General features: G+C 38.3%; 1 protein-coding gene and 1 pseudogene across 3 annotated transcripts in view; both read left to right on the plus strand.

The window, feature by feature from the left end:
• Nucleotides 1-16,482, plus strand: part of DOCK11 (dedicator of cytokinesis 11) — a 195,086-nt gene extending 178,604 nt beyond the window's left edge. For both annotated transcript variants that reach the window (XM_030933580.1, XM_010365537.2), the window contains 8 exons: nucleotides 837-959; nucleotides 5,742-5,855; nucleotides 6,388-6,534; nucleotides 10,846-11,056; nucleotides 11,423-11,613; nucleotides 12,058-12,158; nucleotides 13,451-13,589; nucleotides 16,014-16,482. In XM_030933580.1, coding sequence (XP_030789440.1) covers nucleotides 837-959; nucleotides 5,742-5,855; nucleotides 6,388-6,534; nucleotides 10,846-11,056; nucleotides 11,423-11,613; nucleotides 12,058-12,158; nucleotides 13,451-13,589; nucleotides 16,014-16,133 — 1,146 coding nt within the window. In that variant the 3' untranslated portion in view covers nucleotides 16,134-16,482. The remainder of the gene's footprint in view (nucleotides 1-836; nucleotides 960-5,741; nucleotides 5,856-6,387; nucleotides 6,535-10,845; nucleotides 11,057-11,422; nucleotides 11,614-12,057; nucleotides 12,159-13,450; nucleotides 13,590-16,013) is intronic.
• Nucleotides 7,399-8,081, plus strand: LOC104664106 (annotated as a pseudogene). Its single transcript, XR_748207.2, has 2 exons — nucleotides 7,399-7,423; nucleotides 7,520-8,081. The product of XR_748207.2 is annotated as a ubiquitin-40S ribosomal protein S27a pseudogene (transcript).
• Nucleotides 16,483-24,750: the final 8,268 nt, after the last annotated feature.

The raw sequence follows: 24,750 nt of genomic DNA on the forward strand, positions 1-24,750 counted from the left end.
AGGAAACACAAGTATAAGAGCTAGATGATGAATTCGATTTTCTAAAGGACATACGGGAAGAGCTGTTTTAGCGATCAGTTCTATAGGTCTGAAGTGCATCTCTTTAAGATAGAAACAGGCTGTTATGACTTATGGGTAGCATCAGTAATTGGCTTCATGTTTTCATGGTTGAGAACATGAGATGATGGTTCACAAAAGAGTTTTATAGCAACTGTTATTCTGGCAGGGCTGGTGATCTCTATCTTGAGCTGTTATCCTATCGTTCTCAGTAATTTTAGAACCATCAGTTGGGAAGTGTTCTTTATCAAAACTGAATCATTTTAATACCAACCCACAAACATAAAAACTAAAAAAAAATTTAAAACATCGAATCATTTTAATAAACACCTAAATCACCAACACAATATTTGAAAATGTTGTCAATTTTTCTTAAGACTGATATAGGTAAATATTGTTTTAATATAAAAAATAATGGATGTTAGACATTCAGACATCCTCAATTTGGAATAAACAATATATTCCCTTTTCAAAAATATTCTTTCTCTGTGTGTTAACATTTGCAACTGTAGTTAACATCTTCATTATGTGAATAAACAAAATAATCATAGTTTACTATTGTTAACATCAATTTTATATTTTTAAGAATGTTTTTAACTTTAAATATTTTAAATATTTGATTTATAAAATTATTGTCACACAAATATGTTCCTTTTGTGCATCTCATTGAATTTAGTACCATCTGTTTGTTTTCTACCAACTTGAAATGCTTCAAAATTTATTTGTCCAAAACTCTAAAACTATTTTTAATTCCTAATTGGATTTTTCTCTTAATGCAGGAAGTCTTGCTGGAGTTGCTAGAACAATGTGTAGATGGCTTATGGAAGGCAGAACGTTATGAAATAATTTCTGAGATTTCCAAGTTAATCATTCCAATTTATGAGAAACGTCGTGAGTTTGAGGTAGGCAATTTGAACATTTTTATCATTGACTTATGTATTTTATTTTGGTTTTAGGGAAAACAGTAATATAGTTCTGTTACTATTATTCTACTCGGTGTCCTCTGAAGAATATAAGGTTCATTAGATTATGACTTTTGTATTTTATCATAGAATATAGATAGTCTATCATTTTGACATCCAATTTCAAAGTGACAATCCCTAAAAAGGCTATTAAATCCTAAGATTTTTTAATGTTTTCACCACAAAGGAATGATAAATGTTTGAGATGATAATTTACTAATTACCCTGTTTTGATCATTACACAATGTTGGCATGTATGGAAATTCCCCCCATAAATTGTACCTCATAAATATGTGCAATTATTATGTGTCAATTAAAAACAACGTAAAACTTCTCTGGTCCTGCTTATGAAAAGAAAATAAAGTGAAACTTAAGAAGTCCTACCTTATATTCATTTATGTTTTCCAAATGAAATTAAGCTAAAAGATCCAAAATAGAAATTGAGATTTAAATTAGACCAGTGGTTCTGAAAAAAAAAAAAAAAAAAAATTTTTTTTTTTTTTTTTTGAGATGGAGTCTCACTCTGTTGCCCAGGCTGGAGTGCAGTGGCACAGTCTTGGCTCACTGCAACCTCTACCTCCTGAGTTCAAGCAATTCTCCTGCCTCAGCCTTCCAAGTAGCTGGGATTACAGGCACGCACCACCATGCCCCGCTATCTTTGTTATTACTAGTAGAGATGGGGTTTCACCATGTTGGCCAGGCTTGTCTCGAACTCTTGACCTCAAGTGATCCTCCCGCCTTAGCCTCTCAAAGTGCTGGGATTACAGGCATGAGCCACTGTGACGGGCCTGAAAATATTTTCATCTAGCAACCTTCCCTCTTTCAGAGCACAAAATAATCAGTGTTGTTTTCACTAAACCTTCACTTTAAAAAGCTGTCAAGGCCGGGCGCGGTGGCTCAAGCCTGTAATCCCAGCACTTTGGGAGGCCGAGACGGGCGGATCACGAGGTCAGGAGATCGAGACCATCCTGGCTAACACGGTGAAACCCCGTCTCTACTAAAAAATACAAAAAACTAGCCGGGCGAGGTGGCGGGCGCCTGTAGTCCCAGCTACTCGGGAGGCTGAGGCAGGAGAATGGCGTGAACCCAGGAGGCGGAGCTTGCAGTGAGCTGAGATCTGGCCACAGCACTCCAGCCTGGGTGGCAGAGCGAGACTCCGTCTCAAAAAAAAAAAAAAAAAAGCTGTCAAATTTCCATGTTACCCAGGAAAGAGGCATAGACATGATTGTATTCTTTGTAATTCAGCGGAGAAACTAAAGGTGCTGGCAGATGACAGTGGGGTGGGTAATAATACACTAGTAATAGCCCTATTATGAGAATTTTAAAATTTTGACTTGCCAGATAAACTATTGATAAAGTATAGTTAATAAAGTATAGTAGTATCATGAACAACAATTGCTACCAGCACTAAACATGATTTTTTAAATATTCAAGTCTCTTAGTCCATATCATAATTTCTATCGCTGTTGTACTGGGAAGGGATAATTTAGGATTCAAGCCATTTTTAAAAAGCAAGGCAATTTATTCTTAAATAAAGCAGTTAGGCCTTTCCTTGTTGACGTAGTTTCTAAGAGTGAACACACATAGATTTAATATAATCTGAGCAGTGTTTTTGTCTCTCCTCCAAACTGGCTCTGATCAAACTCACTTTTTCTTCCCAGATTCTAGGTCTTCCTCTCTCTCTGCCATACGTTTGGTGTAAATGGGGCATGCCTGAAAACTCATAGTAGAATTCAAGTGAATATAGTAATAAGCTGAAGTTAAGTATAGGTCATACAGATGGCAAAGAATAGCCTATGAGACAAAACTAGATTTGCCATTACCCCTCCTATCAAAGCATTACATCTGAAGAACCTTTGTAGTAATTTCAAAATAAAGTCCCCATTTTCTGACTCTTAGGATGAAGGAAGTTCTGGCTGTTAGAAACCCAGGGAGCCTTTTGCTACTTAGCCAACCAGTAGGGAAGAAAGAAAAATATATCTTCTCTACACATTAAAGAAAATTATGTTTTCTATAGGGGAACTACTCCTATTTCCTTGGAGGGGTGTAAGGGTCTGTATAAATCCCCTAGCACTCTGTATAGATGAAGTAATTGTGTTTAGGACTGATGTAGCTGGAGTGTAGTAGTGCACGCCTGTGATCCCGGCCATTTGGGAGGCTGAGGTAGGAGGACTGCTTGAGTCCAGGAGATTGAGGCTGCAGTGAGCTATGATTGAGACACTGCATGCCAGCCTTGGCTAAAGAACAAGATCCAATCTCAAAACAAAACCAAAAAATAGAACACTGATGCATACTTTTCCAGTGTATCTCTATGGAATGAGCTGAAAACTATCAGAGATAGCAGCCAAGGTAAGGAAGATTTCCCTCCAATTGAGCTCAATTGTAAAACATAATATAGGAAGAATTTTAGAGAAAGAAGCTTGTGTGTTCTTCCTTTTTTATTGAGGTGACATTTATGTAACATACAATTAACCATTTTAAAGTATAGAAGTCAGTGGCATTTAATATATTCACAGTGTTGTGCACCCACCACCTCTTTCTAGTTTTAAAACTCCCCAGAAAAACACTCCATACCTATTAAGTAATTACTCCCCACCCCGCTCCCATTTTCCAATAACCACTAACCTGCTTTCTGGATTTGCTTATTCTTAATATGTCATTTAAAAGGAATACAGATTGAGCCTCCCTAATCTGAAAATTCGAAATTATAAATGCTCCCAAATTTGAAACTGAGCATGGTCATGATGCTCAGTGGAAATACTCACTGGAACATTTTGGATATCAGATTTTCAGATTAGACATGTTCAGTTGGTAAGTCCAATGCAAATATTTCAAAATCTCAAACACTTCTGGTCCAAAGCATTTCAGATAAGGGATACTCAACCTGTAATATAATATGTGACCATTTATGTCTGGCTTCTTTAAGTTAGCAAATTTTTTTTTTAAATTGAGACACAGTCTCACTCTGTCACCCAGGTTGGAGTACAGTGGCGTGATCTCAGTCACTGCAACCTCTGCCTCCTGGGTTCAAGTGATCCTGACACCTCAGCCTCCCAAGCTATGAGGCGCACACCACTACTCCTGGCTAATTTTTGTATTTTTAAGAGAGATGGGGTTTCACCATGTTGTCCAGGCTGGTCTCAAACTCCTGACCTCAAGTGATCCACCTGTCTCAGCCTTCCAAAGTGCTGGGATTACAGGTGTGATCCACCGCACCTGGCCTGTTAGTGTAATATTTAGAGGTTCATATATCAGTTGTAGCATATATCAGAACTTCATTCTTTTTTATGGCTGAGTAAGATTCCATTGTATGGATACACTGCAGATTGTTTATCCATTCATCCACTGATGGGCATTTGGGTTGTTTCACCTTTTGTCTCTTATGAATAGTGCTGTTGTAAACATTCACATACAAGTTTCTGTGTGGATATATAATTTCAATTCTCTTGAATATATACTAGGGAGTAGAATTGCTGGATCATTTGGTAATTCTATGTTTAACTTTTTGACACCCACGAAGCTGTTTTCCACAGTGGCCGTACCATTTTACGTTTCAATCATCAGTGTACTAGGATTCCTATTACTTCATATCCTCACCAACATTTGTTATTTTCTGTTCATTTTATTTTGTTTTGTAAAATCCATCCTAGTGCATGTGAAGTGGCACCTCATTGTCTTGGTTTGCATTTCCTTAATGACAATGAGATTGAGTGATTTTTCATGTCCTTGGCTGCTTGTACATCTTCTTTGGAGCAATGTCTATTCAGATCCTTTGCCCATTTTTAAAATTGGTTTGCATATATTTTGTTGTTGAGTGGTAAGAAGTCCTTAAATATTCTGGGTACTAAACCCTTATCAGATCTGTGATTTGCATATATTTTTTTCCATTCTGTAGGTCGTCTTTCACATTTTTGATAATGTTCTTTACACAATGTGCTCTCTTTTTCTGGAAGTGCAGAAAAACATATCCTTTGGAAATATCTGTGAACTTGCATAAAAGCAGCCCTCACTGCAGCTTACACCATTACTTATTGTTATATTTGCATTTTATTTTCTCTCTTTAAATATGTGGATTGTTTATTCTCATGTCTCTCTACCTGAGGGCTCAAGCAAAGCATTTGGCTGCCCTTTCGGTTAAAAATATTGAGACCCTAGAAAATAGTCGTTGATAATACAATATTTCAAAATTAAAAATGTCCATTGAGATGTGAATAAAATGAAGCATGATGTTAAAAAGTACAATGTTATTGAGGAACAGAAAACCACATACCGCATGTTCTCACTCATAAGTGGGAGTTGAACAATGAGAACACATGGACACAGAGAGGGCAACAACACACACAGGGCTTGTTGTGGGGTGGGGGGTGGGGGGTGAGGAGAGGGAACTTAGAGGACAGGCCAATAGGTGCAGGAAACCACCATGGCACACATATATCTATGTAACAAACTTGCACGTTCTGCACATGTAGCCCCCCCCCCCTTTTTAGAAGAAATTTATTTTAAAAAGAAATACAGTGTTATTTTACCATTTTAAGTTCTACCCTTAGACCTAAAGTTGTTGAGGACTGTCTAATTGTTACAAAGGGAGATGAGTAGGAATGACCCCACCAAGACCATTTTGAAAAGAATATACTGGTGCTTTTTATTCTTGTACATTCATCTTGAAGACATTTAGTAATTAAACAAAAAAACAAAGCTGATTTGTATATTTTTATTTTTCAGAAACTTACTCAAGTTTATAGAACTCTTCATGGAGCTTACACAAAAATTCTGGAAGTTATGCACACAAAAAAGAGACTTTTAGGCACTTTCTTCAGAGTTGCCTTTTATGGCCAAGTAAGTGTACTTGAGTTCATAACGTTTTCCTTTTTAAACATTCACCTTTGAATTACTAGTTTACTGTAGCAGCTAGGATTCTGTCCAGATAGAGTGCCTATTACAACAGCAGAGAGCCTCTTTTGTATGTATAAAGTTCACTTTGGTTCTCATATCTAAATCCTTCAGGTCGGAATACGAAAGAGAAGGTTTTGATTTCTGTCAGTTTCATTTTCTGTTAAGCTTTTTAAATTAAATATATAGTAGTCAAAACTTTTAAATAAAAAACAGGTAAGTGTACAGGGAAGGAAAAAACCTAGTTTGGAAATCTTCCTCAGACCATATGTTTATATGATTATAAATTTGAAAATTATCAGGAATTTGAAAATTCTCATGTATTTGAAGTTCAAAGGGTAAATACATGCATGGGACTTTTAGTAATATTATTCAAAATATTTCAAATATATTATTACTAGCTATTTAATAGATTTTCTTTAAATGTTGTGTTTGCTCATATTATTTATAAGTTATTATTTGTTTAACTTTATAATAGTCTTTTTTTGAAGAAGAAGATGGAAAGGAGTACATCTATAAAGAACCAAAGCTCACTGGCCTCTCAGAAATTTCCTTGAGACTTGTTAAACTTTATGGTGAAAAGTTTGGCACGGAGAATGTCAAAATAATTCAGGATTCAGACAAGGTAACACATACCCTACATTTTGAAATCATTATTTGCTAGTTCCAGGCATTGTACATTGCTCCTGACTTTTTCCTTTTTTAACTGGTAGAGAAGCATGAAAATAGAGCTTTCCAGATAATAAAAGAAAGAACAGGGGTTTTGGAGTCAGAGATAACACGTTTCAAATCTCTACTCTCTGCCACTCACTAGCTGTGTGACCATGGGGAAGGTACTTAACTCTCTGTGCTTCATTGTTCTTAGTAATAAAGTGGAGATAATAGTAGTAGTATTTTCCTCATGAGGTTGTTGTATGGATTAGATGAGTTAATATATGGAAAGTATAATCACTTTCCTGGTACATAAAAAGCATTCGCTAATAATAACAAGCTAGCGTGCTCACTAAAGGGTTAGATATTATCGTAAATGCTATTGTACATCATGATTCTCCATTACATCATGATTAAAATCCTCTTGGAGCACACATTTTATTTTAAGAGGTCCTTAGTTCAGTAATAGTGACTGTAGTTAACATTTGCAATGAAATAGGTTTAGGAGAGATCCTTGAGCCTTGCTCTAAAAGTTATCCATCCCACTGGGCCCTGCCAAGGCATAGTGAGAAGGCTTACATCATAGCAAGAGAGGCCCTTTCCTAGGAAATGCATAGTTCCCTATAGACAGGATTTGGGGGAAGCACTATAGGAATGCCTGACTGTCCTTAGTTGCCTTGGGTGTGCCCAGACTTAGAGCTGATTTTTAAGGGTAGGAAGGACATATAAAGTTCAAGATTTGGATCCACAGCAATATTTACTGAGTGACTATGATATGCACAGTGCTATGCAGAACACTTAAAAGCTAGCAGGAAGCATTACCATAGTGAAAAAGCCCATGGCTATTGTAAAGACACTTCATTGTCTACCATGAAAATAATCTCTTCACTTTGTAGACTTACATATATCTCTTGGAGATGACTTTATCTTAAACATAAACCTAAAACATTTAAAAATAGATTTAGCTTTTCGATCCGCCATCTGTGGTGGAGCCGCCACCAAAATGCAGATTTCGTGAAAACTCTTATGGGGAAGACCATCACCCTCGAGGTTGAACCCTCGGATATGATAGAAAATGTAAAGGCCAAGATCCAGGATAAGGAAGAAATTCCTCCTGATCAGCAAAGACTGATCTTTGCTGGCAAGCAACTGGAAGGTGGACGTACTTTGTCTGACTACAATATTCAAAAGGAGTCTACTCTTCATCTTGTGTTGAGACTTCATGGTGGTGCTAAGAAAAGGAAGAAGAAGTCTTACACCACTCCCAAGAAGAATAAGCACAAGAGAAAGAAGGTTAAGCTAGCTGTCCTGAAATATTATAAGGTGGATGAGAATGGCAAAATTAGTCGCCTTCGTCGAGAGTGCCCGTCTGATGAATGTGGTGCTGGGGTGTTTATGGCAAGCCACTTTGACAGACATTATTGTGGCAAATGTTGTCTGACTTATTGCTTCAACAAGCCAGAAGACAAGTAACTGTATGAGTTAATAAAAGACGCGAACTAACAAAAAAAAAAAAAAAAAGATTTGGTGGTAGTTTCAAACGTAATATATGGCAAACACTCTCTACTTCTTACCAGTTTCACTATTTTGTGTTGTTTCATTGAATTGAAACAACAGAAGATTTTCTCCCCTTGCAGCCAGATAGTGTTAGACTTGTTCCCACAATATTGATTACTGTATAAATGAAAAGGTAACGAAAAGTCAGACTTTCTGTGCAACATGCAGTTTTCTACCTTATTCTGCCTCTGAAAACTGGGCCAAAGAATGCTAGTGACAAACCACAACAGGTGGCTGGACCCCTGATGTTTGTTATGTATCATATTTTAGTAGTTCCCTATAGGCAACAGGCATAATAAGCAGTTCCTGCTTTTAAAATATATTCATTGTTTTCTCAATGTGCGAAAGTAAAAATTTAAAATAATCTTTTCTTGCCAAAGAACAAAATCTGCTTAAGGGCAAAGGCAATTTGAAGAGGAGTTTGGCAATGTCTTCCAATATTTTAAATGTATGTGTCCTTGGACCCAGCAATTTCACATTTAACATTTTATCTTGTAGATGTACACATATAAGTATATATGTTTAAAGTTGTTCACTGCCACAAAATTTATATAGCAAAAACCTGGAAGCAGTCTAACCGTCCATATGGCTGAAGAAATGGTGGTCTTACCCATATAATGGATATAACCACCTAGGCGTTAAAAAGCACGAGACATTTGTAAGTGTCCATATGAACCTATCAAGATACATATTTTTTTCTTTTCTTTTTCTTTTCTTTTTCTTTTTTTTCGAGACAGGGTCTCGCCCTGTTGCCCAGGCTGGAGTGCATTGGTGCCATCTTGGCTCACTGCAACATCTGCCTCCTGGGTTTAAGCAATTCTCCCGCCTCAGCCTCCCTAATAGCTGGAATTACAGGCACCCACCACCACACCTGGCTAATTTTTGTATTTTTAGTAGAGATGGGGTTTCACCACGTTGGCCAGGATGGTCTCAAACTCCTGACCTCAAGTGATCCACCTGCCTCAGCCTCCCAGAGTTCTGGGATTACAGGCCTGAGCCACTGTGCCTTGCCGCTTTTAATTTTTTTCAAGACACGGTCTGGCTCTGTCGCCCAGGCTGGAGTGCTCTGGCAGGATCACAGCTCACAGCAGCCTTGACCTCCTGCGCTCAAGCGATCCTCCCACCTCAGCCTCTTGAGTAGCTGGGACTACAGGTGTGTACCACCACACCTGGCTAATTTTTGTTTCTTGTGATTTTTTTTTTTTTTTTTTTTGTAGCGATGGGGTCTCACTATGTTGCCTAGGCTGGTCTCAAACTCCTGGGTTCAAACAATCCTCCTGTCTTAGCTTCCTGAATAGGTGGAACTACAGGTGTGTTGCCACCATACCACAGCTAACTTTTTTATGTTCTTAGAGACAGGATCTTGCTATGTTGCCCAGGCTGGTCTCAATCTCCTGCGCTCAAGCAGTCCTCCTGTCTTGGCCTCCCAAGCCCTGGGACTACAGGCATGAACCACTGCACCTGGCCCCATGTAAATCTTTTAACTAAGCAATTTCTTTTCTAGGAATTTATACTAAGGAAAATATCAGAAAAAAGTGCACACAGTTTTAAATACAAGGGTGTTCATCAGAACTTTATTTACAATAGCAAAAAGTTGGAAAACAGCCTGTCTCCACTAATGAGAGAATGGTCCAATAAGTCACATTTATCCATACAGCCATTAAAAGTAATGTCAGTGACTATAGTGCAAACTGTTGGCCAGACATGGTGGCTCATGCCTATAATCTCAACACTAGGAGGCTGAGGTAGGAGTATCACTTGAGCCCAGGAGTTCCAAGCTAGCCTCAGCAACACAGCCTCTACAAAAAAAATTTTTTTAATTAGCCAGGTGTGGTAGTGCATGTCTGTGGTCCCAGCTACATGGGAAACTGAAGTGGGAGGATCACTTGAGCCCAGGAGGCTGAGGCTGCAGTGAGACATGATCACACCACTGCACTTGAGCCTGGGCAACAGAGCAAGACTCCATCTCAAAATAAATAAATAAATAAGCTATGATACCTGTGTTTTTATTGAGGTGTAATTCACATAATGCACAATCAAAACAATGTTTAGTATGACCTCAATTTTCTGAATACATATGCATAGAAGAAAGATTAGAAGGAAATATATAAAAATGTGAATAATGATCATTGCTGGGTAGTAGGATTACAGTTTTTTTTTTTTTTAATTTTTATTATTATTATTATTTTTTGAGATGGAGTCTCACTTTGTCACCCAGACTGGAGTGCGGTGGTGCAATCTTGGCTCACTGCAACCTCCGCCTCCCAAGCTCAAGTGATCCTCCTGCCTCAGCCTCCTGAGTAGCTAGGACTACAGGCGCATGCCACCCTGCCCAGCTAATTTTTGTGTTTTTAGTAGAGACAAGGTTTCACCGTGTTGGCCAGGCTGGTCTCAAACTCCTGACCTCAAGTGATCCGCCTGCCTCGGCCTCTTAAAATGCTGGGATTACAGGCATGAGCCACCGTGCCCAGCCAATTACAGTAATTTTTAATTTCTTCATATGTTTCTGTAGTCTCCAAATAGATTTCTGTAACTTCTTTATAATCAGAAGTAAGTGATTTTTAAAAAGAATGAAGACCCCCTTTATTGGAAACACAATTATAATGGCAATGTTCCTCACTTGGTCTCAAAGAAGTTAGTAGGTTACCTTATCTCCTTTTCCCTTCCATTGAATAGGATTTTAAAAGAAAATAAATTAAATTAAAAAAAAACCTTTCTTATTTTATAGGTGAATGCCAAAGAGCTTGATCCAAAATATGCTCATATACAAGTTACTTACGTGAAGCCTTACTTTGATGACAAAGAACTCACAGAAAGGAAGACCGAGTTTGAAAGAAATCATAACATCAGCAGATTTGTTTTTGAGGCCCCTTACACTTTATCAGGCAAAAAACAGGGCTGTATAGAAGAACAGTGCAAACGCCGTACAATCTTGACAAGTAAGTACAGTTTTACATGTTAACTTCTTATTTGTCTTGGTCTTTTTCAGTATACACGAGTAGCAGCTGGCCAGCTGGAACATATAACTGAAATTTTAATTATTATTTGTTCTGCTGTTCAGTTACAAGTTAGCACAAGCACGTCCATGTGATAAACCATCATTTTTCCATATGTCATCTATGATTGCCCAGAGGTGTCTCATAAAGAGAATTTCTCTCTGAATCCTGAAGTACTATATGGGACCCTCAGTCATCTGCTAGATAAAGCATGGGGAGAGTTAAGCACAACAGAGTTTTTTTCTTTAATTTGGCTATTTGAACAAATGATTTTCTAAAGACAGTAAATCAATCTTAACATTTTAATAGCTTCAAACTCGTTTCCCTACGTGAAGAAGAGGATTCCTATTAACTGTGAACAGCAGATTAATTTAAAACCAATTGATGTTGCCACTGATGAAATAAAAGACAAAACTGCAGAGCTGCAAAAACTTTGCTCCTCTGCTGACGTGGACATGATTCAGCTCCAACTTAAATTGCAAGGCTGTGTTTCTGTGCAGGTACGCTGGTCGTCCAACATGTGTTAAATGTTTCTTGATGTTTCTTTTGCTTTTATAAGGGCACAGAGCAAGCATTAATTGTAATTGTGTGTTGGGCACTTACTGAGTGCAAAAACCTGTACATTATTTTTTATTCACTTAATGAAGATATTACATTGAATTTTTTAAAGTTTTGTGTTATGTCAGAGGACTTTAATGTAAGTCTGATGACTGTAGCGAAGCCCTGTATGTACATATCAGAAATCACTCACTTACTAGAATATCATCTTTGTAGATTATTTTCTTTAGTTAATGGTTTTTCGAAATAAACTTGTAATAAGCATATATTTCTCAGATATGGATTTCTTGTATATTTTGGAATTTTTAATAAAAAAGAGAAATGCCAAAACTTCTTTGATTATTGCATTCTGGAAACACTCTAATTTTTCTTCTATTGTAATGTAGGTCAATGCTGGTCCATTAGCATATGCAAGAGCTTTCTTAAATGACAGCCAAGCTAGCAAGTATCCACCTAAGAAAGTGAGTGAGTTGAAAGACATGTTTAGGTAAGTGATTTATAGTTTTCAGGTTAGACCCGTATTCTTTTTCTCTATTTTCTTCTTTTAAAAAACAGCAAAGTATTGACCAAATGATACCCCTCCAAAAAGGGACATTCTCTGTGATCTTTTACAATATCTAAATGACCTCCTAATGGCACTTTAAGTAATGAGAAAATGTGTGATCTGTTTCATCCTGCAGGACATTAACAATACCCTAGTGACCCAGGAGATTAAATCTGCCAGTTTACTATATTGCTTTGGATATTTTAAGTGACACAAACACAAGCCTATGTTCCTTATATGCTTTCCTTCTTCACCCAGTTGACCTCCTGTTACAGCATTTCAGACCATTTGGGGTAGGAATAGAAGTGGGGCAGGAAAGATTGCATATGCTCACTCCAGTCCCCTGTCCTTACTTCCACTTGGACACTGCCAAACTAGGGCATGCAATATCTTGTCTTCAGTGAGCGGCTCTGTAAGCTAAGGCATATATGAATGCTCTTACATTAGAGAAATATCTTTAATATATAAAAATTTTCATTCAGAAGAAGAAAAACAGTTGAGTAATATGGACTAAGGAGAAAGATGATAACCTATCCACTCATTTGCTCCCGACTTATTTTGTTTACTTTTCCTGTCTGTGTTTTATCAGCTGTTCCAGGGTGCAGAGTAACTAGTAGTCATTCATTCACCAGTATTTATTAATGCCTGGTACATGCAAAAGACTATTAGTTGCTATGACAGGGATATAAAACAAATGGACAGTGAAGTACTTTGTCTCCTAAGACCTACACTCTAATTGTGGACATTAAACATAAACACGTGAAATAATGGAAAAATACTTTTATGATAGGTCATCAACTCTCTGTTCTCCTTAGCAGCCCAGGGAAGATCCTTCATACCTGTACCACCCAGCACTGTACTAGCCACATAGTAAGCTCAAAATAAATTCTTTTTGAATGAATGACTCACTATCTACAGGTGCAAATTAATGTCAGCACAACTTTATCTGATAGAATGCCAAGTAAATGATTGAGCAAGTAGGCTTTCCAGAGGGTATGTGTTTTGAGCCAAGTCTTGAAAGAGATAAGAAACGAAACCATAAGGCAAAGGTGGAAAGGAAAGAAGGCATTTCCGATTTAGGAAGAGACATTAAGAAATAAATGCACAGTGAGAAAATAGAGGATTCTGATCTTCTTTCTAGGCAAGCCATGGCTAAACTGAGTTATCAAGTGGATTGTCAGTGAGACTTCCTAAGAATAAATAACAAAACCTTTATCTTTGATATTCATCCATAGGAAATTTATACAAGCATGCAGCATTGCACTTGAACTAAATGAGCGGCTAATTAAAGAAGATCAAGTTGAGTACCATGAAGGGCTAAAGTCAAATTTCAGAGACATGGTAAAAGAATTATCTGACATTATCCATGAGCAGGCAAGTATTAGGGTGACTGAAACTGAAAACATGATCTGCAGGTCCCGAAATTGTTGCTTAGCAAAATATAATGGTTCAAAATGCATAACCTTAAAGTCTATATTTTAAATTTTTTCCATATTATCTTTAATAATTTAAGTGATACAATACAAATAAAATTTGCAACAATTATCTAAAGTGGTTAGTGATGCGATTATCAGTAAGAAACCATGTTGTTTTTTGTGCTCCAGTGTCATTAGAAGCGAGAGGTTGAACTGAGGTATACCATTAGCAAATAGACTACATAGTTTGTTTTTAGAAACTATCTAGTTGATGAGTTTCTATTCCTCATAATGCATAGAAAAAGCAGCAAAAATTCCTCCTTCACAAAAGATGTAAGACAATTGCACATGCTATTTTAAGTGAATATCTACTAGATTTCAGTTATTTCATTTGCATGCAGCTGCATGACCTAGTGTTGAACTCTAAATTATTCAAATTGAAAACAAATTATTCAGTTTACTGTTATTACTGTGATCAAGATATTCTGAGTGGCCATTTTATAAAATTTTGTTTTCCTTTTGAAGCATGGATTTTTCAAATCCCACTTGTCTGTATCAGTTATTCCTATAAAACATGGCTATTTCTCTTAGATAGAGACCAATAATTTAGATTCTTAATATTATGTATTGATAGCTAACCAAGAAAACTCTTAGTTTCTATTGGCTTATATTTATGCAAGCCATCCTGTCATTATGAACCATACTTGGGTGTGCCTTACTTTTGGCAAATGTTGACTTTATAGTGAATTGAGTTTCATATAAAAGAGAGCCACCTTGTAGTCATACACTTTGAGGCATATATTAATACTGAACAAAAAAGACAAGTGTTAATGTGTACTGAAATCTGAAATATTCTCTTGAGCTCCATAAACGATGACTTGACAAAAAGACATGGCTGGATATTTCTTGTCCCCTTTCAATGTAATCTGTTACAGAATACCAGAGTATATAGTCCTTTCAAAAAATTCAACCTTTTGATTTTTTTTTTTTTTTTTTTTTGAGACAGAGTCTCACTCTGTCGCCCAGGCTGGAGGCAGTGGCACAATGTCAGCTCACTGCAACCTCCGCCTCCTGGATTCAAGTGATTCTTCTGCCTCAGCCTTCCGAGTAGCTGGGACTACAGACACGTGCCACCACACCTAGCTAATTTTTTGTATTTTTAGTAGAGATGGGGTTTCACCATGTTAGCCAGGATGGTCTCGATCTCCTGACCTTGTGATCCACCTGCCTCAGCCTCCAAAAGTGGTGGGATTACAGGCGTGAGCCACCGTGCCTGGCTGCTTTTGATTTTTAAAAGGGTTTATATTGTCATAAAGCTATAAATTGCAGTTTTCTTAGAGTTGGGGATGGTCATTGTAGCATCTGTTGAGTATGTTTCGTAATTTCTTAGCAATAAGTACCCTCCTTGCCTGTCACATCTGACCAGCATAGATAATCAATTATTCATCTCTTAACATTCTAGTATGCTTTCAGATTAGTGTCACGAGTTAATATTTTTGGAAGAGGAAATTTCTCTATTATAAATTTTATTTAAGCCTTATGATTTGTAGCAACACAAATGATATGTCTCAATACTGCCACTATGGATCAGTCTGTGGGCTTAATACTGAAGTGTCACAACTAACTTGAGAACCAAGTATTGAAAGTTTGAGACCTAAGTTAGGACTTTATGGTAAAGAGACTGGATATAATGTATGTACCGTTTTTTACCTCAATCTACTTTAAGTACAAGATTTCTGTTGCCTTTTCTTTGGATTACACAAAATGGATCATTTAAAAAATATTTAAACTAATATGAATATCTATGTTTATATACTTATTGGAATACAATCTTTAAATTTTATATTTATACAGTTCTCCCTTTCCAAGAAAAATCTTCTATATCAATTAGCTTATACAATTATAGTGTGTCCTTAGAAATGTGCACTTAAGACTTTTACCTTCATTTGCTATTATTTTCAAGTCTTCAGGGAAGGAACATGGGTATCTGCATGTTTCAAAAGTCCCATAGATGATTCTGAGAACCACTGTGTTAGATCATTCATAAACTCATATCAGAGTGTACCGTTTAGAGCTCTTGTTGTGACCATCTGTTAAAAAATATTTTAAAGATTGTGTTACCTCGCTTTTTGTTGAATTTTGCATTTTACAGTCTTTGTTTTTCTTAATGAGTAACTAGGTATTTTCTGCTTTTTTGATATGCTGCCTTTGTAATACAGCTGTGAAGACTTAAGTCGGTAATGTTATTCTTTGCTCTCTCTGCTTTCTGTCTTTTTCAATAACTAAGTGTCAGTGATAAATTGAAATATGCCTGCAATTTCATATACACATTCTTTTTTTGGCAGTGGCTTCATGATAACCATGCTGATTTCTTTTGTTTTAGATATTACAAGAAGACACGATGCATTCTCCCTGGATGAGCAACACATTACATGTATTTTGTGCAATTAGTGGTACATCGAGTGACCGAGGTTATGGTTCCCCAAGATACGCTGAAGTGTGAGGAAATGCAGATGTACGTGACAATGAGACTGACCTTTCTCAGGAATATTTGGAGCTGTGCAAATGTTAAAATTTAAAGATTTGATATACATGGAGTGTTTCTTCTCAACACCAAAATTTTCATGTGTTCCAACAGGGTGCTTACATATTTGTAAATAAGCAACTTGAAAGTGCCTGGAAAATTGCACCACTGTGCTTGGTTTGTACTTTTTTAGGTAAATCTATATGCTGAAGAGTAGAGCTCAAAAACAGTAGTTCAATTTGCTTAATTATTGCTTAAAATAATAATGGTACTATGTAAAATTGTATAATGGAATACAATAAAAGGTAAAACTTATTTGTAATTAGAAGTGAAAGAAATAATACTTTGAACTTAGCATTTTTCTTGACAAGAAGCTCAATTCATTATCATAGTAATCCTTGGTAGGAGGAGAAGAAAATTGATAACATTTCCATAATACATGGACATTTAAAATTGGGGAGATCATTTGAATCCTTGCCAATTAGTAGTCAAGGCTGGGCTAAAGGAACCAAAAGCATTATTTAACAGGAAAATTTCAAAAGGAAAGGATCTTATAAATATACCAAGCTTAGGCTGGGTGCGGTGGCTCACGCCTGTAATCCCAACACTTTGGGAGGATGAGGCAGGCAGATCATGAGGTCAGGAGTTCAAGACCAGCCTGACCAACATGGTGAAACCCCGTCTCTACTAAAAATACAAAAATTAGCCGGGCATAGTGTTGCATGCCTGTAATCCCAGTTACTGAGGAGGCTGAGGCAGGAGAATCTCACGAACCCAGGAGGTGGAGGTTGCAGTGAGCCGAGATTGCGCCACTGCACTCCAGTCTGGGCAACAGAGTGAGACTCCATATATATAACATACATAAAATAGTAAGCTTGAGATAACATATATATATGTTATGATCTGATGATGCCAGGTAATCTTGTAGGTCTCCCTTCTACATACAAGACATGCAAGGGATTTATACAGGGCAAGCAGCATTTGTTGCCAAAGCTTTATCATCTGGGACCATCTACAAAGCTAAACAAAACATTCCTGAGATTGCAGTCAGTACATCCCACAGAACTTCAAAGCTTTGACAGCAGTCTAAGGTAGGAATTTGTAATGATTATTTTCTTCAGTTATAAAATTAATAAACATTTTGATTAGAACTTAATGGTTGCAGCATGTCTTGGGTCAATGTACAAAACCACCACAGATTTGGCATACTAGCTTGGGATTATATTTCTATCTATGAAGAAATCTCAGATTGCCTAAATAATTCAGGAGAAACCAAGATGTGAATGACGTTTTTAGCTTGAAGAATTCATATAATTTGGGCTGCCTTCTATGGGAACTTCAGATTCTAGACTTCTTTTTTTTTTTTTTTTTTTTTTTTTTTTTGAGATGGAGTCTCGCTGCAATGGCGTGATCTCAGCTCACTGCAACCTCCGCTTCCTGGGTTCAAGCGATTCTCCTGCCTCTGCCTCCCAAGTAGCTGGGACTACAGGTGTGCACCATCACGCCTGGCTAACTTTTATATTTTTAGTAGAGACGGGGTTTCACCATATTGGCCAGGCTGGTCTCGAACTCCTGACCTCAAGTGATCTGCCTGCCTCGCCCTCCCAAAGTGCTAGGATTACAGGCATGAGCCACCATGCCTGGCTTACACTTATTTTCCTTATGTGGTTTAGCCTATTTTACCGATAAAAAAACAGTCACCAAAATATAAGTGGATTCCACGGGCCCTTGGCTTTTTGAGCAGTTTTTGATCAAGTAAATCCTAGAGATTATGCTCCTGGCCTGGCCATTTTTCTTTTTACTTTTTTGGGGGGACCATTTTTTCTTTCTTTCTTTCCTTTTTTTTTTGAGATGGAGTCTCGCTGCAATGCCCAGGCCGGAATGCAATGGCGTGATCTCGGCTCACTGCAACCTCCACCTCCCGGGTTCAAGCGATTCTCCTGCCTCAGTCTCCTGAGTAGCTGGGATTACAGGTATGTGCCACCATGCCCAGCTAATTTTTGTATTTTTAGTAGAGACAGGGTTTCACCATGCTGGTCAGGCTGATCTTGAACTCCTGACCTTGTGATCCGCCCGCCTCAGCCTCTAAAAGTGCTAGGATTACAGGTGTGAGCCACCACATCCAGCCCATTTTTTCTTTATATGTCATTTTTAAGCTTTCAGGAGAGCATGAACTTATTTATTTAAAGTTAATTTTGTATTTTAATAGGGGACTCACAAGTATTTCTGAGGCAGTTTATAATTCCTTAATATCTTAGAGTAACCTGTAGAGTTAGTTTCACCTTTAAAGTGATTGTATTTGGTATGTATGTGTGAGGAATCATCACCTCTAGTAAATGCTGCAATCTGAGAGTTTGGCATCTTGAGGAGACTCCAGCACCCTTCTGTCTGTAACTAGTCCCTGTCACAGCCCCCAGCACAGCAATATGCACTGTGGGTAGATTTTTTAATGTAATAAATGGCCCCTATTTCTAAGGATCTTGCAGTCTAGTTGAGAAGGCAAGACACACAAAATTAAATAGTATAAGAATTAACAATGTAAGACAGGAAAAGTCGTATATGAGTATTGCCAAATGAATGACAGCATTCATAACTCAATCACATTCAAAGAAGGAGAGATCACTGTGAATTGTAAATGTTCAGGGAGGGTTTAGTGAAGAAAAGTTAAGCTTTGAACAGGTTTCCAAAGAGGGAGAGGGGAATTCTAGGCAGGAGGAACACCATAAGCAAAGGTGCAAAAAGATTTTATGGAGGTTCAGGGGATGGTAAGGAGACCAGTTTTGTCCAAGAGGTGGTAGATGATAAATCTAGAAAATACAGGCTGTGCATAGTGGCTCATGCCTGTAATCCCAGCACTTTGGGAGGCTGAGACAGGCAGATCACTTGAGCCCAGGAGTTCAAGACCAGCTTGGCCAACATGGTAAAACACCATCTCTACTAACAATACAAAACAAAAGTTAGCCAGGCATGGTGGTACACACCTGTAATCCCAGCAACTTGGGAGGTTGAGGCACAAGAATCGCTTGAACCCGGGAGGCAAAGGTTGCAGTGAGCCTAGATCATGCCATTGCACTCCAGCCCAGGCAGCAGAGCGAGATTCTGTCAACAACAACAACAAAAAAAAAAAAAAAAAAAGAAGAAAGAGAGAGAGAGAAGAAAGAGAGGGAGGGAGGGAAGGGAAGGGAAGAGGGAAGGGAAAGGGAAGGGGAAGGGAGGGAGGGAGGGAGGGAGGGAGGAAGGAAGGAAGGAAGGAAGGAAGGAAGGAAGGAAGGAAGGAAGGAAGGAAGGAAGGAAGGAAGGAAGGAAAGAAGGAAAATACATTTGGACGGAGATTTTGGAAGGTGTTGAATACCAGGCTAATGGTATTTGGAGTTTACTCAATAGGCATGGGAGAGCTAGCCAAGGTTTTTAAACAGATTACTTAATTAAATGTTATTTTTGGAAATGTAATCTTTTATATTGCTGCCAGATGTATTTGAGGTAGAGAGAGATGGAAATTAGGAAACCAGTTACATAGATACAGCAATGAACTAAATTCAATAAACCTCTAGATGTGAGGGATATGGCAAGAATGGAGAAGAAAGGACGAGTCCCAGAGACATTACGTGGAAGGACTAGGTAAGACTCGGATGGCCAAGGGGGGGGGCGGGGAAGAAATGTGAAAGATAATTTTGTGTCCTGTGACCAGTGAGTTTGCCATGTCATGGCACAAGTTCACTAGATTTATTTTTCCAGCTTTCAGACTAAAGGTAGCAAGCTGTAGAGAACAGGGTGGGCTTGAATAGAGAAAGCTAGGTATATCTGTTTTTTAAACACTACATGTATTAGGCATTAAAGTGTATATAGTTTAATTATTTCTTGAAGTGATTTGTCCTCTACAAATTAATTCACACCAAAGAATACATTTCTGCTATACTGATTGTTGTGCAGTTAAGCTTGAGTCCAGTTTCCCCTGGAAGTTGTTGTTTTGATAGGCTTTGAACATACTGTGAAATGTGATTAAGTCACCCTTGGTAGTGTTAGTTTATCACTACGGTGAAAAACCATAGAGAAAATAAGAAATTCCATGTAAATTTTCCTAGTAACCTGTTGTCACCTATGACATCATGTATATAGATGGGATTGTTATTGTTACTGTATTTATATGATTTGGCTGCCTATCAAAATATTACATATTTTCAGAAGTGAAACAGAAAGCATCAGTGGTAGTAATGTCCTTGGAACCTTGACCAACAACACATCATCCTAGAACTAGAGATGACTCTAATTTAGTTTCTTACTAGAGACCAGGCGCAGTGGCTCATGCCTGTAATCCCAGCCTTTGGGAGGCTGAGGCAGGCGGATCACGAGGTCAGGAGATCGAGACCATCCTGGCTAACACGGTGAAACACCATCTCTACTAAAAATACAAAATATTAGCCGGGCATGGTGGCGGGCGCCTGTAGTCCCAGCTACCCAGGAGGCTGAGGCAGGAGAATGGCGTGAACCTGGGAGGCAGAGCTCGCGGTGAGCAGAGATCGTGCCACTGCACTCCAGCCTGGGCAACAGAGCAAAACTCCGTCAGAAAGAGAGAGAGAGAGAGAGAGAGAGAGAGAGAGAGAGAGAGAGAGAGAGAGAGAAACAGAAACTAGATAGGTCATCATAATAAGAACCCACATTTAAAAAAACCACACATTTTGTATCTTTTCTTCTTCTTTTATTTATTTATTTATTTTTTTTTTTTGATAGAGTCTCGCTCTGTCACCCAGGCTGGAGTGCAGTGGCCGGATCTCAGCTCACTGCAAGCTCCGCCTCCTGGGTTTATGCCATTCTCCTGCCTCAGCCTCCCTAGTAGCTGGGACTACAGGCGCCCGCCACCTCGCCCGGCTAGTTTTTTGTATTTTTTAGTAGAGACGGGGTTTCACTGTTTTAGTCAGGATGGTCTCGATCTCCTGACCTTGTGATCCACCCGTCTCGGCCTCCCAAAGTGCTGGGATTACAGGCTTGAGCCACCGCGCCCGGGCTTTTCTTCTCACTTTTAAGTTCAGGGGGTACATGTGCAGGTTTGTTACATGAGTAAATTACATGTCACTCAAACCTAAGCTTTTTATTATAATTAGCTTTCTCTGAGATGAATAACCTGAGTGATGTAATGGATTAATAAGAATTTCCAAACTATTCAAAACATTAATAATTAGACATATGTCACGGGCTTCTGATCTCCAAAATGTTAGGCTATCTTTAGTCTCAGTCTTGTTCTAACAGTACACTAGTTCAGCTATTAAAAGACAAGGAGAGGAAAAGAGTAAAAGTTGGTCATGGATGGACAATGGGTTTGTGTAACAAGGCTATACCCCTATCCTGGGAGTTGGTGAGTAAGAGTGCTTTATTTATCTGTTTTTTTCTAGTTCCTAAGCACTTAATGGTCACTCTCTAAAAAATATGTTTGTTCATCGCCTAATTGGAGTCGTGGCTAAGTTCTTTAAAAATTTTGCCTCTGTGCATGGCATTTTAAAACTTTTCCAATTTTTTTTTTTTTGCTTTGTTTTTCCTTTTTATTGAGATATAATTCACATACCATAAAATTTACCCATTTAGGCCGGGCGCGGTGGCTCAAGCCTGTAATCCCAGCACTTTGGGAGGCCGAGACGGGCGGATCACGAGGTCAGGAGATCGAGACCATCCTGGCTAATATGGTGAAACCCCGTCTCTACTAAAAAAAATACAAAAAACTAGCCGGGCGACGAGGCGGGCGCCTGTAGTCCCAGCTACTGGGGAGGCTGAGACAGGAGAATGGCGTGAACCCGGGAGGCGGAGCTTGCAGTGAGCTGAGAGCTGGCCACTGCACTCCAGCCTGGGCGGCAGAGCAAGACTCCGTCTCAAAAAAAAAAAAAAAAAAAAAAAAAAAAAAAAAAAAATTTACCCATTTAAAGTACACAATTCAGTGTATTTTAAAATTACATCCACAGAGTTGTGCAAGTATCACTACAATTTAAAACATTTTTATCACCTGAAAGAGACCCCATACTCATTAGTAGTCACTCCTACCAGTCATCCTCCAACCCCTGGCAACCACTAATCTACTTTTTGTCCCTACAAGGTTTACTTGTTCTGGACATTTCATATAAATGCAGTCATACAATATATGGTCTTTTGTGTCCAGTTTATTTGACATAGCGTATTTCCAAAGTTCATGTTGTAGTATGTATCAGTACTTCATTCCTTTTTATGGCTAAATGATAATCCATTATATAGATACACCATATTTTATCTTCTCATAAGTTGATGGACATTTGGGTTATTTCCACTTTTTGGCTACTGTGAATAATGTTGCTGTGAACACTCACATTCAAGTTTTTGTGTGGACATGTTTTTAGTTCTCTTGGGCATGTACGTAGAAGTGAAATGACTGGTTCATATGGTAACTCCATGTTCAACCTTTTGAAGAATTGCCAGACTGATTTCCACAGCAGCTGCACCACTTTATATTATCACCAGCAGTGTATGAGGGTCCCAGTTTCTCAATATTCTTGACAACACTTGTTATTATCTGCCTCTTTGATTATCGCCGTCCTAGCAAGTGTGTAGTATCTCATTGTGGTTTTCATTTGAATTTCCCTGATGTCTAATGATGTTGAGAATTATTTGATGTGGTTACTGGCCATTTTTGTATCTTCTTCAAAGAAATAATCTTTTTTTAAGTCCTTAGACCATTTGCTTTTTCGAGACAGGGTCTTGCTTTGTTGCCCAGGCTGGGGTGCAGTGGTGCGATCTCAGCTCACTGCAACCTCCCCATCCCGGGCTCAAGCGATCCTCCCTTTTCAGCTTCCCAAGTAGCTGGGAGTACAGATGCACACCACCATGCCTGGCTAATTTCTGTATTTTTTGTAGAATTGGGGTTTCGCCATGTTTCCCAGGCTGGTCTCGAATTCCTGGCCTCAAGCAATCCACCCACCTTGGCCTCCCAAAGTGCTGGGATTACAGGCATAAGTCACCGTTCCTGGCCCCTTAGCCCATTTTAAAATCAGGTTGCTTTATTATTATTACTATTATTGTTGAGTTGCAGGGTTCTTTATTCTAGATGCAAGTATATGATTTAAATATATTTCTCCTGTTCTGTGTGTTGCCTTTTCACTTTCATGATGCTATTCTTTGAAGCACTCAAGTTTTTTAAAATTTTGATGCAGTCCAATTTTTATCTATATTTTCTTTTGTTGCCTGTGCTTTGGCATTGTATCTAAGAAGACCTTGCATAATCCAATTTCACATAAATTTACACCTATGTTTTCTCTTAAGAGGTTTATAATTTTAACTCTTACTTTTAGGTCTTTGGTCCATTTGGAGCTAATTTTGTATATGGTGTGAAGTAGGGATTCAGATTCATTCTTTTGCATGTGGATAACCAGTTTTCCTTGCACCATTTGTTGAAAAGAATATCTTTCCCCCATCAAATTGCCTTGGCACCCTTATAAAAAATCAATTGACCAAAAATGTGTGGGTTTATTCTGGACTCTTAGTTCTATTCTATTGACCTCTTATATCTGTCCTTATGCTAGTGCTACAAAGTCTTAATTACTATAGCTTTGTAGTAAGATTTTGAAATTGGGAAGTGTGAGTCCTCCAACTTTATTCTTTTTCAAGATTGTTTTGTATATTCTAGGCCCCTAGCATTTCCATTTTTATTTTATTTTATCTTATTTTTTTGAGACGGAGTCTCACTCTGTCCCCCAGACTAGAGTGCGGTTGCACAATCTCGGGTCACTGCAACCTCCACCTCCTGGGTTCAAGTGATTCTCCTGCCTCAGCCTCCTGAGTAGCTGGGATTACAGGCACACGCCACCATGCCTGGTTAATTTTTGTATTTTTGGTAGAGGTGGGGTTTCACCATGTTGGCCAGGCTGGTCTCGAACTCTTGACCTCAAGTGATCCACCCTCCTCAGCCTCTCAAAGTACTAGGATTACAGGCATGAGCCACGCGCCCAGGCCAATATTAATTTTAGCATCAGCTAGTCAATAGCTATTTTTAAAAAGGCAGCTGGGATTTTGGCAGGATTTGCTGTGAATCTGTAATTCAATGTGGAAAGTATTGCCATTCCAATAATAATAAGTGTTCCAGCCTGTGAACACAGGATGTTTTTCTATTTATTTAGATCATCTTTAATTTCTTTCAACAATGTTCTACAGTTTTCAGTATGTAAGTCTTATACTTCTTTTGTTTATTCCTTATGCCCACAAGGAAATTTATTCCTTAGTATTTTATCCTTTTTAATGCTATTGTAAATGGATTTGTTTTCTATTTATTTATTTATTTATTTTGTGAGACAGAGTTTTGCTCTTGTTGCCCAAGCTGGAGTGCAGTGGTGCGATCTTGGCTCACTGCACCCTCTGCCTCCCAGGTTCAAGCGATTCTCCTGCCTCAGCCTCCCAAGTAGCTGGTATTACAGGCGCATGGCACCACGCCCGGCTAATATTTTTGTATTTTTAGTAGAAATGGGGTTTCACCATGTTAGCCAGTCTGGTCTCAAACTCTTGACCTCACGTGATCCAGCTGCCTTGGCCTCCCAAAGTGCTGGGATTACGAGCGTGAGCCACTGCGCCTGGCCTGATTTGTTTTCTT

Source organism: Rhinopithecus roxellana, chromosome 7 (genome assembly GCF_007565055.1).
Source record: "Rhinopithecus roxellana isolate Shanxi Qingling chromosome 7, ASM756505v1, whole genome shotgun sequence".
Taxonomy (NCBI): Eukaryota; Metazoa; Chordata; class Mammalia; order Primates; family Cercopithecidae; genus Rhinopithecus; species Rhinopithecus roxellana.